Below are 17,512 nucleotides of genomic sequence, written 5' to 3'. Positions count from 1 at the left end.
CTGCTGAGTAGACTCCTGCGGATGCACCGGCTACGTCGCGGTTGTACTGTCGGGCTCTCTGCTGAAGCGTCGTTTCGATGGTTGTTGCTTCCGACCGAAACTCAGCAACAGTACGGGGCGGATTGCGGATGAGTCCCGCGAACAATTCTTGCTTTACCCCGTGCATGAGGTGGCGCACTTTCTTGTCTTCCGTCATGCCAGGATCAGCTCGCTTGAAAAGGCGGGACATGTCTTCGATGTACATCGCGACAGTTTCGTTCGTTCGTTGAATCCGTGTGCGGAGAGCTGCTTCCGCCTTTTCCCGGCGATCACTGTTGGCGAACGTACTCAGTAGCTGCCGCCGAAACTCTTGCCACGACGTCAGAGATGCCTCGTGGTTTTCGTACCACACTCGTGCAGAGTCTTCCAACGCAATGTAGACGTTACGCAGCTTGCCTTCCTCGTTCCACTGATTTAGATTTCCCACTCTCTCGAAATGCTCTAACCAGTCTTCGGCGTCCTCGTATGGGTCACCATGAAACACCTTTGGGATGACCGGTTGGCTTACGATGAGTTGTGCCGGCGTAACTTGGCTCGTCATGGTGGTGGCGGCGCTTGTCTCCGTCACCGATGCCCTTGATACAGAAGGGAGTGGCCCAAATTCTGGCAACTCTCCTCGGATACGGCGGCTGACTCGTTGGTGCACCGGTGTAAGCTCCACTGGTTGCGGCTGGTCAGTGCTTGGACTTCGCTCTTGCGTGGGGCTCGGAATCATGTACCCAGCACCTCCACCAGAAAATGTAACGGATATAACAACCTCACAACCGGGACGTCCTATTTACAAGGTTTAATAAGGGCGAACTTGTGCCCAAAGCCAAAAGAACTACACAGTAGCTGGGAGAAAGCAGCGAACGCTCGTCGTCCTCTTCTTCTTCTCTTCTTTGCTTTTCCGCTGCTCGGTAGCAGCTCGTGCACAGGCTGGGCCGGCTCGTGCCTTCCGGCGGGCTTCATGAGTCGTAGCGATGCCGTCAGCGTCCCTCTTTTAACAACGTCTGCGTTGTACTGCGCCTTAACAATTCCTCGTGGCAATATATATATATATATATATATATATATATATATGTGTGTGTGTGTGTGTGTGTGTGTGTGTGTTGTGTGTTTGTGTGTGTGTGTGTGTGTGTGTATTACGCAGATCTTTGCCAGAATGTAAAGGCGCCGTGCACAAGAGCCTGACCACACGGACGTGTCGCAGCGTGTCGGCGAGTGGTTGTATGACGCGGCACCGTGCCCTCTTTCTGTGGTGAGAGAGAGAGAGGGCGCCCAGCTACACTGAACTGCGTGCCTCTTCCTCTCCGTAGAAAGAGGGCGGGGTGTCGCGTCATGAAGTAGAGTGAGAGGTGAACGAGCGCATCGAGGCACTCTATCATAAAGCCACTCGCTTACACTCTGCATTTCGTACATGGGGTCAGGCAGTAAAGTCGTGTTAAGTTATTCGAATGCTGTATTCGGTCTTCTTGTCGAAGAAAAATAAATGCACTACGCAACAGGTAAACTGTCTTTAGAGGGTGCCACTACATTTTCCACTGTGGAAGAGTATGTGGGGTGTGTTGTTTGATGCCGACTTGTATACGTGCTGCCTTCATTGCTCGTGTAATTTCGATCTTCTCGTTTCTGCAGACGCGCCGAAGAAGAGCCCCATACTGAGGCACCGAAACACGGCCAAGGTATTCCTTCTGGAAGCGCAGTGAGTGGTTTATTGTGGCTCATTCACTTGAAGGAACCCTGAACCCCTTTTTTGAGTAACCATGGAGTTAATTCACTGGAAAAGCGTATTACCTCACAAATTAAACGCCGCAAAAATTTCAAGAATCCGTCCAGTACCAGCGGAGTTACTAAGGTTTGTCACACGCTGCAATCACATTCTCTCTTCTGTCGTCCCGACGAAAGCGCTGGATGCTGAGCAGGGAGGGATGGGAGGGGCAAACAAATAACGTAATTCGCGCCTCGTGACCTCAAGCATTTTTTCTTCTTTGAATACACGGCTTTCTGAGTGCGATCGCGTGCGCACTCGTGAACAAGTGGCGGCCTCTCGCGGAGACCTCTGTAACAACGGAGCGCGCCATGTTCAAATCAGCCAATGGCTGACAGATGGGCTTACTGGGCTTATTTTCCGTGATTTGTCGAGAACAGAGAAAGCTATTTTTAGCTGACTTTGATACTATATTGTAAATTCAAGGCGGCGTGCTGCGCTATATTATTTGGCTCGCGTGTTGTCGGAAGCCTCTACTACCCTACTGATCGGCGGGGTTTTCTGGCTATGCTCAAAAGTCTTGCAGGGCCCCTTTAACCAATGTTCCATCTCGCCGCCACCATTCAGCGCTGCCAATGCTAAGGCAAGTCATACGCTTGCACAGCAAAACCTACTTCCACATGTAGTTGACACAAACTAACAAAGTGAGACGTAATAATTGCCCGTTTATGTAAAAAAATAGCTGACTGAATGCTAAGCAAAAGGTCAGGTAAGACTATTTGCTTCACAGTTGATAGTCAGACTCGAGCTGATCTTGAACCGCTCTGTCGTACAGACGTAAGAAAACACTTCTCGAAGGCGCAGCCAGATTTTTCGATTCTTTATTTTTTTGGAAGGGGAGCAGATGAGGTGCTTATATACTTAATCCTTGTTAGTGTATGCATTTGTATGCGTGCGGGTACGCATTCTGACACTGAAATAAAAACGACCATTCCGAGAAGAGCGGGGGGGGGGGGGGGGGGTAGAGTTTTGCGGAACTACAGTCACCCTTCAAAGTGTGTCATTCCTTATTTTGTTCTTCGAAAGTCTTGGTTTTCGCTTCATATGCTTTCATTATAGTCTTTTATATTCTTGTTGTCTTCTTATTTCGTTCTGTCTTCTTGCTATTCAACCGAATTGATTGATATGTGGCATTTTAAGCCCCAGAACCACCATATGATATTGAGAGACGTTGTATTAGAGGGCTCCGGAAATTTTGACCACCTGGGGTTCTTTAACGTGCACCCAAATCTGAGCACACGGGCCTACGACATTTTCGCCTCCATCGAAAATGCAGCCACCGCAGCCTGGATTCGATCCCGCGACCCGCGGGTCAGCAGCCGAGTACCTTAGCCACTGGACCACCGCGGCGGGGTGCAATGTCACTGAGGGCGTATATATCATAATCGTATTGGGAAATTCGTTTCTGTTTCATGTGTGTCGTCAACGTATAATAATAATAATAATAATAATAATAATAATAATAATAATAATAATAATAATAATAATAATAATAATAATAATAATAATAATAATAATAATAATAATAATAATAATAATAATAATATTAATAATAATCTCATTTTTACGTCTCAAAATCAGGATATGATTATGAAAGACGCCGTCGTGGAGGCCTTCGGAAATTTTGCCCACCTGATTTTCTGAAACGCGTGCTGACATCGTAGAGTACACGGGCCTGTGGCTTTTACCTGCCGTCAACTTTTTTTTTCATCAACCTTTCATTCTTTCCTTCGTTCCTTATACGTGACTTTTCTTTTTTCAACACGTTCGTTTCTTTCTTAACTGAATTATTTTTGCTCTTCCATCACATCCACAATATTTGCTTTACTATTTATTTTTATTTTGTCAGCTGTTTTTATTGCGAATCTTCTCTCATCGTCATGCTCATCTTTGTAGCCGGTTTCACAAGATCAAGAAGGCCCTGCTGATCAACGTGGCGCACACCAGCGCCGTCGGTTGCATGGCCACCATCCTGGGAAGCACGTCGGGTCTCTACCTGCGGGACTACTTTCACTTGTGAGCCGCATCTCTGCTTCGTACATAACGGATGTCTCGGATGATGTGCCCTGAAATCTTGTAAAATTCGCACATTTTTCATGGGATGGTCCAAGTTGTCGACAGCGGCACGGACTTTATATTGAGCTACGATAGAACCGCTGCTTCTCAAGAATAGCTGTGCCCGCTAAAGCGCACGTAAAATGTTTAGATGTAAGGGCAACTGTAATAAAGGTAATTGCATATTTATGTTTATCACACGGATTTATGTAGGATGAGCATGATTTGTTGTTATATAATTGCGGTGGTTAAATGGTCGTAAAACAACGATATTTTGAAGGACACTGCACTAGACTATTCCGTAAATTTCAACCACCTGGGATTCTTTAACGTTCACCCGTATCCAAAGACACGCACAGATCTCCAGCGTTTTCGCCTCCGCCTAAAATGATGTCACCGCGGCCGGCATTCCTTCCCGCGATCTCGGCTGAGCCGTCGAGCACTGCCTACGGCGTCTTTCGTAATCATATCGCAATTTGAGGAAAAGCGCCAACTACTATATTACCCAGTCGTACTAAAAAAATAACTGCCAAAAATACGTAAACCTGAACCGTATGCCGATTGAGTCTCAAGGCGGAACGAAATATTTTCATACAGAGAAGCTATCGTCATTTAAGGGTCCGTAAAATGGCGAGGCCACGGTCGATTTTCGCAGGCAGATGAAGTATGCCTACTTTCACGCAGGAAAGAAGATAGCGTTAGTGCATGGCCATCGTTCAGGCGGACGCCGAGGTGTGGCTCTGATTAGTGACCATTCATGAAATGTTCAACTCGTGGTAAAACGAAAGGTGTCCACATCCCCTTCCTCCAAAAAAAAAGACACTGCTCTCTGCGTTGTTGCTTATCAGCCACGTCCACCGATAGAGATAGTCCGCGCAGCCACCGTGCCTAGTTTGCCCGGCTTGGCGCGAGCCGAGCATGAGCGACCATAGAGTTTTTAATATATTGACACGTGTGACTTCGACGAGCAAGCGCCAACAATGCTTCACACTGACGCAAGCAATGTAGGCCTCGGAGCTGTGCTTGTGCAGTGGCAACAAGACACGGAACGAGTGGTCGCCTACGCAAGCAGGACGCTAACACGCGCTGAGGCCAATTATTCAACAACTGAGAAAGAATGCCTCGCCGTGGTCTGGGCAGTTATGAAATTTCACCCGTATTTGTATGGCCGCCCTTTCAAAGTTATAAGTGACCAGCATTCACTCTGTTGGTTGACTAATTTAAGAGATCCAACCGGCCGATTAGCACGGTGCAGTCTGAAGTTACAAGAGTTTGATATGACGGTCATACTCAAGTCTGGGAAGTGCCATACGGACGCCGACTGCCTGTCTCGATCACCAGTACAGTCAGCTTCTCTTTCTGACGACGACGATTCCTTGGTGTTCTTGCGTCCACGATTGCCCAACAACAACGAGGTGACCCTGAATTACTTGATTTGATTAATTACGTGGACGGACGTTCTTCCAGGGCACCTAGAGTCTTTGCAAGGACATTATCGTCGTTTCGCTTACGCAATGGCGTCCTCTACAAAAGAAACTTTTCATTCATCGGAGCTCCTTATTTGCTCGTTATTCCTGCACCCCTTCGAACTGAAGTGCTCCAAGCATGTCAAAATGAGCCGACGTCTGGCCATTTAGGCTACACTCGCACATTGGCAAGAGTACAGCAGGGATACTACTGGCCACGACTCACAACAGCCGTCAAGCACCACATTCACACTTGCCTCGATTGCCAGCGACGCAAGTCACCTCCAAAGAGACCCGCCGGTCAGCTGCAACCAGTTCAGGTTCCACGTACACCGTTTGAACAGATAGGAGTGGCTTCTTTGGGACCCCTTCCTACTTCTACTGCAGAGAATCGCTGGGTTATAGTCGCAACAGACTACCTAACCAGGTATGCCGAAACAAAAGCTATTCAAAAGAGCACCGCAGTGGAAGTGGCGAGATTTTTCATAGAAAATATTGAGCTACGCCACGGTGCCCCGACTATCGTGATCACAGACCACGGAACAGCATTTATGGCAGCTCTTTTAGACCACGTCCTGATGCTTAGTGGAACGACTCACCGTAAGACCACTGCGTACCACCCGCAAACGAATGGACTAACGGAGCGCCTCAACAAGACGATTGGAGACATGCTGTCGATGTACGTGGATGTCCAACATGAGAATTGGGACGAATGTTTACCCTATATCACGTTCGCATACAATACGGCTAAACAAGAGACGACTTGCATGACTCCATTCAGCTTGGTTCACGGACTGGAGGTAAGGACTATGCTGGATGCGATGTTGCCACATGAATGGGACGCTACCGACACAGGCGCTGACGTGTTCACTGAACGCGCGGAAGAAGCTACGCAGCTCGCCCGCTTACGAATCCACCAGCGACAAGACTACGACGCAGGCCGCTACAATGCTCGCCATAGAATTGTAACGTACAAAATCGGTGACAGAGTGTGGGTTTGGACACCCGTACGAAAACGTGGACTGTCCGAGAAGCTTCTGAGGCGATACTTCGGGCCATACCGAGTATCGCGCCAGCTAAGTGAAGTCACCTACGAGGTTGTCTCCGACAGTCCCCAATGCCCGAGGCGTCGTCAGCACCAGCCTGAACTTGTTCATGTAGCGCGTATGAAGCCGTATGTGAGTGACTGACTGCACGTTAAAAAAAATACTGTGGGTCTGAATCAGGATCCGGGCGATGCTCTTATAAGGAGGGGCAAGTGGCACGTGTTTACATGAAAAAGAACGATGATAGGAATGTTTTGCGATTCCAGCTAGTGGGTCAGGTGGTTTTTCGGGACGACAACGAAGCAGGCGTCTTGCTCTAAAGCTGATCCTGAATACGCTCTTTTCGCTGCCGTGCTGCTGTCATCTTTTGTTCGCGTTTCACTGCGAATATATACTAGAGGGAACTCTGGCGCTAGCGTCTATGGGAGCTGCAACACAGGGCACTTCAGGGAACATGGGAATGATGGGTAGTAGACACATTTGTCTAATATTTGTACTTCTGGCCTGCTTCTGGCTCCGTTCGTGTTCGCAAGGCTTGGAGCTGTTTTATCACGAAAACATAAATTAGCAAATGTTCACCGTTTGCGCTTCACAACCTTATTCTTTTAGGCTTACCATTTCGAATCAAGTCACTAAGTTCAAAGGGGTTTATTCTTTCTTTCAAAACAAAACCGTAACCTGCAATAAACGAAGCCACAAGTACTATTCGCTACCCGCAACTACGAAGACTACGCAAATGTGTGTACTACTCATCATTCCTATGGTCGCTGGACGATCGCAGCGCCAGAGTGCCATCTAGTTAATTTTGGGAAACTCTATGCGAGCGACGAAATTCCCACGCTTCTACCGTGCGTGCCACAGCCAGCTTTGCACGTTAGCTAAGACGCTGGAGTTGGGACTTTCTCGCGTGGTATGTGTCGGCATGTGTTTCGGTTCTGTAGTTAATTTGTTTGCGCCGAGGAAAGACATAGCATCAGCCAGAAAAGCCACGTTAAACACTAATATGAACAAGCTTCGTTCTTTCGTAAGCTTTCAACGATTTGTGTATACTTCGCGTTTTTAAATGCGACGTTTTTCTCATCGAACTTCGGCGAGTTTGACTGTATCTATCTATCTATCTATCTATCTATCTATCTATCTATCTATCTATCTATCTATCTATCTATCTATCTATCTATCTATCTATCTATCTATCTATCTATCTATCTATCTATCTATCTATCTACCTATCTATCTATCTATCTATCTATCTATCTATCTATCTATCTATCTATCTATCTATCTATCTATCTATCTATCTATCTATCTATCTATCTATCTAGTTGGTGTTCCCGAATCTTTTTTTTTTATTGCTGGCTTGTTAAAAAGCGCGCATTAGTGATTGCTCTTCAGTCGTTTTTCTATTGCTGACATAAAAAAAAACGATTATTATAGGGTGACTTCGAGTCGTTTTCTTGTTGCTGGCTTACTGAAGAAGCGTGGATTAGTGGGCGTTTGTGAGTGAGTTTTCACATTCCTGGCTTCCCCGCAGCACGTACGGCTACGACGCCGTGACTGCGCTGTCGTGGACGCTGCTGGGTCTTCCCGTGGCCGCCGTGTCCGTCCTGCTGTGCGCATTCATCACCTACTACCTCTTCCTGCGCTCCTAGTGAGTGTGTCCGGCATGGACTATAATTTACACGCGTTCTCCGCCACGCTTTTATCCCTGTCACACGGGCAGCCTTGACCGCGGTTAAGCTAACTAAAGTCAAGTTAGGTATACGCGACGGATGTAATCGCAGTTAGTGTTATAACCGTGTTCGCCCTGACGAGATGGCGGACAAGTTGCCAGTGTATCAGCAGTGGGCCGGTGCAAGTACTATAGGCAGCCAGGGGAATTTTTTTCGAGTGGGCGGGGGGAAAGAACGTCTTAAATGGTCATTTTGCGCTCTGTATACCATGGCAAAAAAAATATCCGAGTGGAGAAGGAGGGCATGGGCACGGTGTGCCACCTTTTGGCTATCACCCTCTAGGCAGGTATACTTGTTGTTTGAAGAATTTCGGCGAACGCTAATTCAGTCACTAAACAATAGTCAATAAAAACTCTGGGTGGGAAAAGGAGACTCGCTGAGGAGCATAGCAAACAACAGATATATCTGCTGCATTTCGGTCCTCGGAAGAAGGAACGAAAGAGTGCAGCCATGTCGCTGCTCGTTTCTTCAGGCGAATCTCCTTGCGCATTGTTCGCTTCAAGCGGCCTCTTATTGTAGCGAACGCTGAATACGCTGTAGCGTGGGAGCATGCCCAAATGAAACCGGGTTGGCACACCGGTCCCTTGCTCAACCTAATTTTTTTTTCGTTCGCCATGGCTACATACCCCAAAAATGACACTCGACCACATCTGCCTGCATGACCTCCACTTCATGAGCCTCCCCCCCCCCCCCCCCGTCACCTGAAAACATATCTGCCTCCGCCCATAGCCTAACAAAGCCCGTTGAGAAATGACAAGCCACGTTTTTGTTAACTGTGGTTGAGCCTGCAAACTATGGGTAAGCATAACCGCAGTTAAAGCTTTCCGTATAATAGGGGTATTAAGGGGAAAATTAGGCTTACCTCATCTTAGAGCGTTAAAACGAAAATTACATTAGCATGCCGCTCCTTGTGCCTCGTTCATGCAGCGATATCCAGGAAGACAGAGACACCCTTAACGTCATCACCGAAATCATCAAGAAGAAACGAAAGTTCTTGGGCAAGCTTACGTGAGTAACTTTCTCTCTTAGTATAATTTGTAGAACTACGCTCTTTGTTGTGTAAGACCATGTTTTCATGAGCTGGTTTGTGCTTATCCACTGTAACTTTTGGCTCAACAAGACGACAGAAGATCTTAACCGTCTTTTTTGCGTATGAAAGATGTGTTACGCAATGAAGTGACGTCACGTCACTTGAAGGTGGCACGGTGCCTTGTCGTCTATCTTGCATCGCCTTGTGGCGCTAAATGTGACTGCGGTCTAATTGTGTTTTTTTATTTGAGGCAAGCAGTGCAGACAAAAAAATCGCAAAAATATTGGTAATCCTCTAGAAACAGCATGAACTTTTAGGGTTGGCCCTAGCCTTCTACGGCTTCTATACAAAGGGTGCCTGCCCACCGGTGCACGGAGTAGAATGCGTATTGCGTGTGCAGATCTAATGCGCCCTCTTAGTATACACAGACAGCGGAGCTTCGCTTTGCAGCATGTTTAAGTTGTCCTTGCTCGTCGCTGAATGTTTTCTCTAGTTAACGTCGAGGTTTTAAGCTGTTCGTGTTCTTATTGTACTCGTAATAATGTTATTTTCAATATTTTCAGTTTGTGCTACATTTTCTTTGTATACCTTCTCCACGTCGTTGACTTTGTTTTACCCCCGTATTCATAAACGCTCCTTGGCTTGAGCTTGAGCAAAAACCACCTTCAATGCAGCGTGTTTGAAACGCGTCTGTGCGTTTGTGCTGCTTTGGCCCCGCCTAAGGACAGCGCGTTCGAAACTCGTTTGTGCTGCATTGTAGTCGGCGGCAAGTTAAGTTCCAATGAAGCAGCGTTTCTGAATACGAGGGTTAATCTACTGTAGTACATATAACCCACGTCATCTGACAGGCGGAAGGTTCCCCTTAGCTGATTTCTGTAGAACCTCCTTGTGTAAACTTATTTATATGTAAACATGTGTGCTTTATACACAAATGAACTGAAAACTGGAAAATAAAGACACCTAAAAAAGAAACACTGTTCTCAGGTGTAAGGAACGAATCCTTATGGCGGCGCTCACCCTGCTGTTCGTTTTCTGCATCACCATCAGCGGCATCAGCAGCCTGTTCGGACTCCAGGAGCAGCTGTCAGTCAAGTGAGTCGCATGTCTAAAGTCATAACGTGAAAATCATGACATGTCTTTCATGAATGTCACGATTTACAATTTATGATCCTAGATCTCTTGTGGTGGTTTTGTTCACATGGCATGTTGCAAAACTGGTATGGTATGACATGATTGCATGGCGAATACAAGCGACAGACCCTAACATAAAAATTGACATATGTGTCATGTAACAACATGACTGCATGTCATGCTCTTGATGCGCTCGCGGCCGTTTCGCTAGCGTCACATATAACGAATTCGGTATTACGTTACGTGAATAAATGACAAAGGCATGTGACTGGTTCAAACATGATAATCATGAGATGCGTGTCATATAATACCATGACTACATGCCATGCTCATGATGCGCTGGCGGCCGTTTCGCTAGCTTCACATGTACCAACCTCGGTATTACGCGACGCGAACGGACGACATAGGTAAATGACACATCCAAACATGATTATGACAACATGCGTGTGATGTTACAACATGACTATACATGCCACACTCATGATGTTTGCTATGCCGTTTTGATATTTACATGCCGTTTTGCTATAGATTCCCCTATGCCAAATTCCGTATAACGTGACCTAAATGACTGACGAAGGTTTGTGACTGGGGCAAACATAATAACCATGAAATGCGTGTCACGTGAGAACATGTCTACATGTCACAGTCAAGGCGCCTATACATTTCGACGAGACGTGGTGCGCGCGCTCGCCGGCGTTCACTACGTCGCGTCACTCCGGTGTTGCCACGCCAGGCGCCAATCCTGCCATATACTGGCAGGTGCGTTCTGTGCTGCGTTGCTTTGACGCAAGCGCGTTTCGGCGCGTCCGGCGTCCCTCCATCAAGAAAAAAAGGGAGATGCAGTGTTGTCTGGGTAACGCATCGGCGCGAAACGCAGCATGTCGCATTTCGCGCCGGTTGCCGTCGGGCCGCGCCGACGTACGCTAGTCGCTCCGGTCGCACCTAGAGCATAGAGAAATAAAGGTTAATAGTGGACACTCCCGTAGACCCCAGCGGCCCAATCGACCCTAGCACACCTAGTGGTTGGTGAGAGCAAGTGGCGTGCGCTTCCTGTTTCGGTTTCACTGGCGCAAATTTTGAATTACTTTGCATAACCGACGTTTGGCTATGACGAAAGTTCATGATTTCAGACCACTATTCATCGCCCAAATGGATAGTTTTTGTAGGTCGTTTTGATTTAGCGATTCCCTGTTTTGTTTTGTTCAGTGGTTCGTGCGAATCGGTCGTGACGTATTTTTTATTTCGATTAGGTTTTAATAAAAAGAGATGCAGGTAATGATAATTCACTACGGTTTTATTCATCGCGCTTGTGTTTTTCTTTTGGAATAAGTGATTAATGTATATATCAGTCAAAAAAACAGAGCATCCGCAATGTTTTATTCAAAGGTAAGGTAGAGTATGAGAATATAAAAAGCACAATATGACAAAGGTAGACAACAAATGCATCTCGCCTTACAAATAAATTGTAACAAATATTGTAACAAATACATAGAAAACACAGACAACGCACACATCGCTAGAGTTGGCAAAAGCCGAGAAGCTGGTGAAGTATGACACACCGGGCCAGTGGGTAAGTAAGGATCTATGGCAAAAACACAGCGCACAATGGTGATGAAGAAGAAAGAAGTGACATATACACAGCAATGAAGTCGCGAATCACGCCTGGGGTTAACCGAAATAATGCATAGAAAAAAAGAGCGCACAGAAACCACACGACACAATATAGCAGAAAGGCAAAGGTGCAGTGAGCTGGCTGTGCTTAAGAACAGCTAGTCCAAAATGAAAAAAAAAAAAGCAGACTTGATGCCTGCTTGTCCTCAGAAAGGTAGGGCTTTGCTGCTTGCTCACTACGTGAAAGACAAACTTTATGCTACAACACTGGCAGGTCTTGTGGCTTTTGTTATGCGTCGCCTTCATCAAAACTTATGATCCCAAGTGATTTGCGTCTGGGTGTTGCTGTGACGCTTGCGAGCTAAAATAGATTGTAGTCATCACTTTATCCAGAATTGTGGACTTTAATTGGTGCTACGAGAGCGGTATTACAGGGCTAATAAATAGCAGAAGGAAACCACTTTGGCTCATTATTTTTCACAAAGGCTCTACATCGTACGTTATCACTCACAAGCTATATAAAAATAAAATGGCAGCGTCCACAGCCCCATCAAACGCTACAAGTTTGGGTATTCTTTTGAAAATTTTGATGGGCGAGATGAAGAGGTTGATGAGAAGCTAAAATACGAAAAGCGTGATAACGTGAACTATGCCCACTTCATACTGTGTTCCTTACCCACTCGAAGACATTTCAACAAGTGGTTTTGTTATCGATATGTTACTTGAGCTGGAGAAATAAAGCAAACACAGTGACAGAGTGAGTCACAGTAAAGTGTACAGTTCGCCCCAACAATCTTTTTAGGGTATGCAAATCACTTCGAGCGAATACACAGTGTCCCTACTCCTCATAGCGGGTAACCAAAGCCATGTATGCAACGAAGGAGTGGTTTGTCCAGTTGAACTGAATATAAGCATATAAGACCATAATGAAGTCTGGTGTAACGAAGTAATAACATAACAAAGCTATTGCAGGATTCAGCTCAACTCGAATACTTTAGTGTAAACCCGCCGCTAATTGCTAACCTTTGAACTTGTCAAGCTGTATGCCTGAGATTGAAGACTGGAACCTAACCCTATCTAAGTTTCGGTTCACAAAACGCGCATGCCAACATAAACGAACCCGGCAAAACATTTTCAGAAACTTCGCGCGACACCCAGCAGAGCAGAAATGAAAATCGCCAACACTTGACAGATGGTAATACAAAGCATCGCACTCTTTCAGGTGATGTGCAGTGGCCTCAACTATGGCAAGAAAGTGAGATTCAAGTTGTTGTACTTATGCAAAAGCTGCTTCTGATGGCACAGTGAGATTCCCAAAAAGTTTGCTGGGGACGTGGTATGCTTTGAGCATTGTGAAATACTGGTTGGTACCTTAAGCGTCTCACTGTCGTCTTTCAGTAACTGTGGGCAACTGCAACCGTCACATGCATTCCGAAGGAAGTGTTTGATGAGAAAACCAGCTACATAATACGCAGCGGAGTCATCGATAATATGGGAGTGAATGTTTGTCGCAAGTTCAGAGAGATCGTCTTGAGCGGGAAAGTCGTCAGGCTGTGGTTGTGCACACTCCTCATTATCCACAAGAGACGCACTGGTGAGGGAGAATGGCGAGAGCTGCTCCTGGAGGAGGTCACATTCATCATCCTCGACATTTTCGTATTCTGACAGCTTGAAGAGTTTTCTTATGCAGATGTGCTTCAGGCCATAAATAAATTGTGCTACATTGGGGCTGGTGTTGCAACCCTGTTTTTGCCTAATGTGGTCAAATATGTTCTCCAGAGGATCCTGTTGAAGCCTGCGTGTTAACAGGTATTCAAAATTGTAATTTTTGGAGAGGTCGTCCCATAGTTGACAAATTGCCTGAATTGTAATTTGCCAACCTACGATGGTTTGTGGTTGACGTCTGCCAACAAACTGCCATGATGCAATCCAGGGAAGCGGGCCTCGGAGGAAGTCAATCAACTCTCAATCATTTTTCATGATTGCATGCCGCAGCTGTTGCGAAGTTCTTTTTTTACTCGAGCTGTTCAAGGCATCGAAAATCCTGTCCATACGCTCACAAAATTGAGCTGTAGTGATGGCCGAGGCAGGCAGCACCTTCGCATACACCATTGCCGTGATAGCAATTGAAACTGATGCACTGAGGACCTGAGTTGCTCTGCTGACCTTCATATTATAAAAAGGTTTCTGATGAACGTGCTGTTCAGTCAACTTTGGAGCCAATCGCAACCGCAACTCATGTGAGGATTGGTAAAGGCTTACAATGTGCGACCAGTTAACGATGTCATCCCCAATGTATAACTTGTGTGCTTGGACATTACTGCGCGTTGTTTTAATTAAATGCGGAACATCAAAAATGTAATATACCCGCTCATCATTAACTTCAAAAAAAGGCTTTGCTACAGTCACTCTTAGTTGGTTAGCGAGACTTACATTTGAACTGCCCTGGTCACAAATGACTGCTTTCACTGCAATATTAATGCTCCTAAGCTCCAAAATGAGTGACACCAGCAAGCTATGCATAACAGATGATGGTGTTGATGTGTGCCCTATAGTAAAAGCAACCGGTTGAACCCACTTTCTCGAAACGCCAACAAGAAGAAAAACCAGTGCTCGATCAGCGATGGTTGAAGTGCGATGAGTGCCATCATCTGTAAAACCCTGGACAACGTCTCTTGCAGCATCATAGTACAAGTTCTTTTTGAGTGCTATTTCGTCGAAAACTAAAACGCACACTCGGTCCCGTTCATTCCAAGCTTGGCTATTTGTTGCAATGGAAGAAAGGATTCCTGGAATTATGCCTGGAATCATCTTTACATTAGCTAGCCACCTCCTTAATGAACGCCGAGAGGGCAAAGAAAAATATGGAGCCAGAAATCGGTATGCTCGCGGACCTCGGAAGTTTAAGTGAAAAGCGAATTTCTTGAACCACACGGGAAACCGCTTGCCCTTGCGTTTGGGCCTCAAGCGAACATGTGCAGAAAGAAGTTTAAAAACCTCCTCGGTGACGTGCGGTCGGATAATTTCAAGGGCCTTTGAAGTCGATGACGGTGCTTGGTGAGGCTGTCTCCGCCGTCTTTTGATAGTTTTCCGCTGTTCTGCTACATTGGCTTGCAGATGTTTAATGGTTTGCTTGTACTTCATTGATGGAGACATTGTCGCTGGCACACAGGAACGCACTGCAATAAACAAAAAATAGATGTAAAAGCGAAGAACAACTAATCCCATACGAGCACTTTCCTCGCTCTTTCAGACCCAAGGTGCACAACTTTCTGTGGTGCAAAGTTTTCGATTCCACTACCTAAAAACAAACCATTCACAATGTTGACAATGCACAAAAAAAAATGAAAATCACTGAGAGCCCACGCTTACATTTTGTAAGTGCACACGTAGTGTCCTTTTGAGGATAGTTTCCTCAGAATGTCCTAAACATAAAATATCACATTAAAAACAGCTGCAATAAAAGCATAGTCACCATTTTCTCTAGGGCACTCAGGCGTGGAGCTGTTGGCGGAGACGTCTTCTGGAGGGTCTTGTGAAGCTTGTTCAGTGCCTCGGACAGCGCTGTCGGAACAATCTTGCGAGCGGCCTGCGGAAGTCTCTATATCAATCCACTCTGGTGTTGAAGTGAACATACAACTTACCGGTCACACAAGTTCCTTTTGTGACAGCTGAACGACTGGTTAAGATTTTCTCCGGCAAGAGGAAGTCAGCAGAAATTCTTTCACCAGCTACAAGGGAGCTGCCACCTGCAGAGGTTTGGTCAACAGTCAATTTGGGTAAAAAAAAAGAAATCGCGACACTGAACGCACTCTGTTCATCGGGGCACCTCAATGTGTGGGAGCCGCTTTTTGAAGCCTCTATCGCAGGTCCTGAAGAAATGAAATTACGACAATGTGTCAGTAAGAGGCTTAAAATAACACAAACTGAAGCTCATCCGCACCTTGCAGTGCAGCTTCTGCAGCCATGTCACAGTCACTACTTGAAGCAACGCTAAGAGAACCTGCATATATGTGCAGTGGGTACAAGTTACAAAGCTTGTAGCATGGGGAAACTTAAACAGCTCTTTCAAACGCATAAATTGGTCGAACGTGGAAGAAAAGAGAAGGCACCAACTAGGAAACAAGTAATTTGTGATTTTTGGAATTATCAACAATGGCAGTTTTCACTGATGAAAGGTATACGTACATGTGCACTCAGGCTTGAAGATAACGTGAAATAGCCCTTTAAAGTCTTTCAAAACAAGTTGCGCAGGTCCAGAGCATCAAAAAACGACAGACATCCAAAGCTGCTGTTACGAAGGTAATAGCCCACAGTTCACAAAATTTAAGAAGGACGCTCTAGGTGCCGACCAGTGCGGACGCGTGAAGATCGGCTCCTGCTTTCAAGAATGCTTTCCTGTGGTATTCACGAGTTTGTCGCCGAGTTTTTACTCTCATCGTGTGCCTAAGTTCTCAAGAGATCAGCAGATACCACCTTTGTGCCGGTGAGTGGACTTTAAAACCGTTTTTTGAGACATTTTTACACGGCAACGCCACCGGGGGATTTAGGCCAAACCAAGGAGGCGATTGTCGCCGATGCGCCGGCCCGGCGCCAACGCGACTCAACGCTCTGCGCGTTCCAGTATCTGCAACTGAGAATGGAATACCAAGTAGATGGAGAGGACATCTCTCCAGAGGATTGCACGGAAGAAATGGGTTGTAAGGAAGCCGAAACGAGACGCTCAAGGAATAAGCAAGCCGCGGTTAGCGTTCCTGCTGCCAAGGGTTCGACCGAGGCCGGCGTTGCGGGAGACGCTCGAGCCAGTCGTAGTAGGTATTACACCAAGCATACAATCGTGCGAGCTGGACGCATGCCGCCACTACCCAAGGACTTCAGCAAAATTGTGCTACGACCACGTGGAGGATTAAATATCTCGAGAATATGCACTGGAGCCGTGCCAGACGCGATAGTACTGGCGGCCGGCGTCAAAGAGGAAGAGGCCATGCAGGACATCATCTGATCCAACTTGCAGCAGAACATTATGGTGGCAAGCACTCCGGACCAAGACAGAGCTTCAAGATACCTCAAGGTCAAGCAAATTGACATTGGAGGCAAAGTTTTCGAGGTTAGCGCGTACGCCGCGGCACCCCACGACACTTGTAAAGGAGTGATTCGCGGGATCCCCGTAAGCGATACTCAGGACATTTTGACCCGAAAGATTGTGAACGCGAACAACCCGCTCGCGCTGCAGGCGAAGAGAATCAAGGACACCGGGACAATCATCATAGCGTTCGAAGGACACAAGGTGCCCAGATTCGTGAGATATGGACCTTCACTTTTGCAGTGCTCCCTTTACCGCAAGAACATCGATATTTGTTACGTCTGTGGAAAGCTGGGACACCGGTCTGACGTCTGTCCGAACCCAGCTGAAACAATCTGCAGAGGCTGCGAGATCAAGAACCCAGATAGCCTGCACCAGTGCAATCCAAGATGCAGGCTGTGCGACGTTCACCATCCCACGGCAGACAAGGAGTGCAAGAACAGGTTCTTAGTGCCATACGTCGTCAGACGCAGACGTTGGGAAAGATCGCGAGCAGCCGCAGAAGCCCGAGACGCATCAATCACATCGAGTCCAGACATCAATGACAAGCAGTTTATTCCAGCCTACGGGA

General features: G+C 46.6%; 1 protein-coding gene across 1 annotated transcript in view; it reads left to right on the top strand.

The window, feature by feature from the left end:
- Positions 1–1,403: 1,403 nt before the first annotated feature.
- LOC142766075 (sodium-dependent dicarboxylate transporter SdcS-like) overlaps positions 1,404–17,512 on the top strand; it is a 40,298-nt gene continuing 24,189 nt past the window's right edge. The window contains exons 1-6 of the mRNA XM_075867908.1: positions 1,404–1,526; positions 1,657–1,723; positions 3,686–3,805; positions 7,888–8,004; positions 9,014–9,094; positions 10,101–10,208. Of these exons, the coding sequence (XP_075724023.1) occupies positions 1,511–1,526; positions 1,657–1,723; positions 3,686–3,805; positions 7,888–8,004; positions 9,014–9,094; positions 10,101–10,208 (509 nt within the window). The 5' untranslated portion in view covers positions 1,404–1,510. The remainder of the gene's footprint in view (positions 1,527–1,656; positions 1,724–3,685; positions 3,806–7,887; positions 8,005–9,013; positions 9,095–10,100; positions 10,209–17,512) is intronic.

The sequence above is a fragment of the Rhipicephalus microplus genome, chromosome 6 (genome assembly GCF_043290135.1).
Source record: "Rhipicephalus microplus isolate Deutch F79 chromosome 6, USDA_Rmic, whole genome shotgun sequence".
Lineage (NCBI taxonomy): Eukaryota > Metazoa > Arthropoda > Arachnida > Ixodida > Ixodidae > Rhipicephalus > Rhipicephalus microplus.
This window is presented reverse-complemented; position numbering and strand designations above follow the sequence as displayed.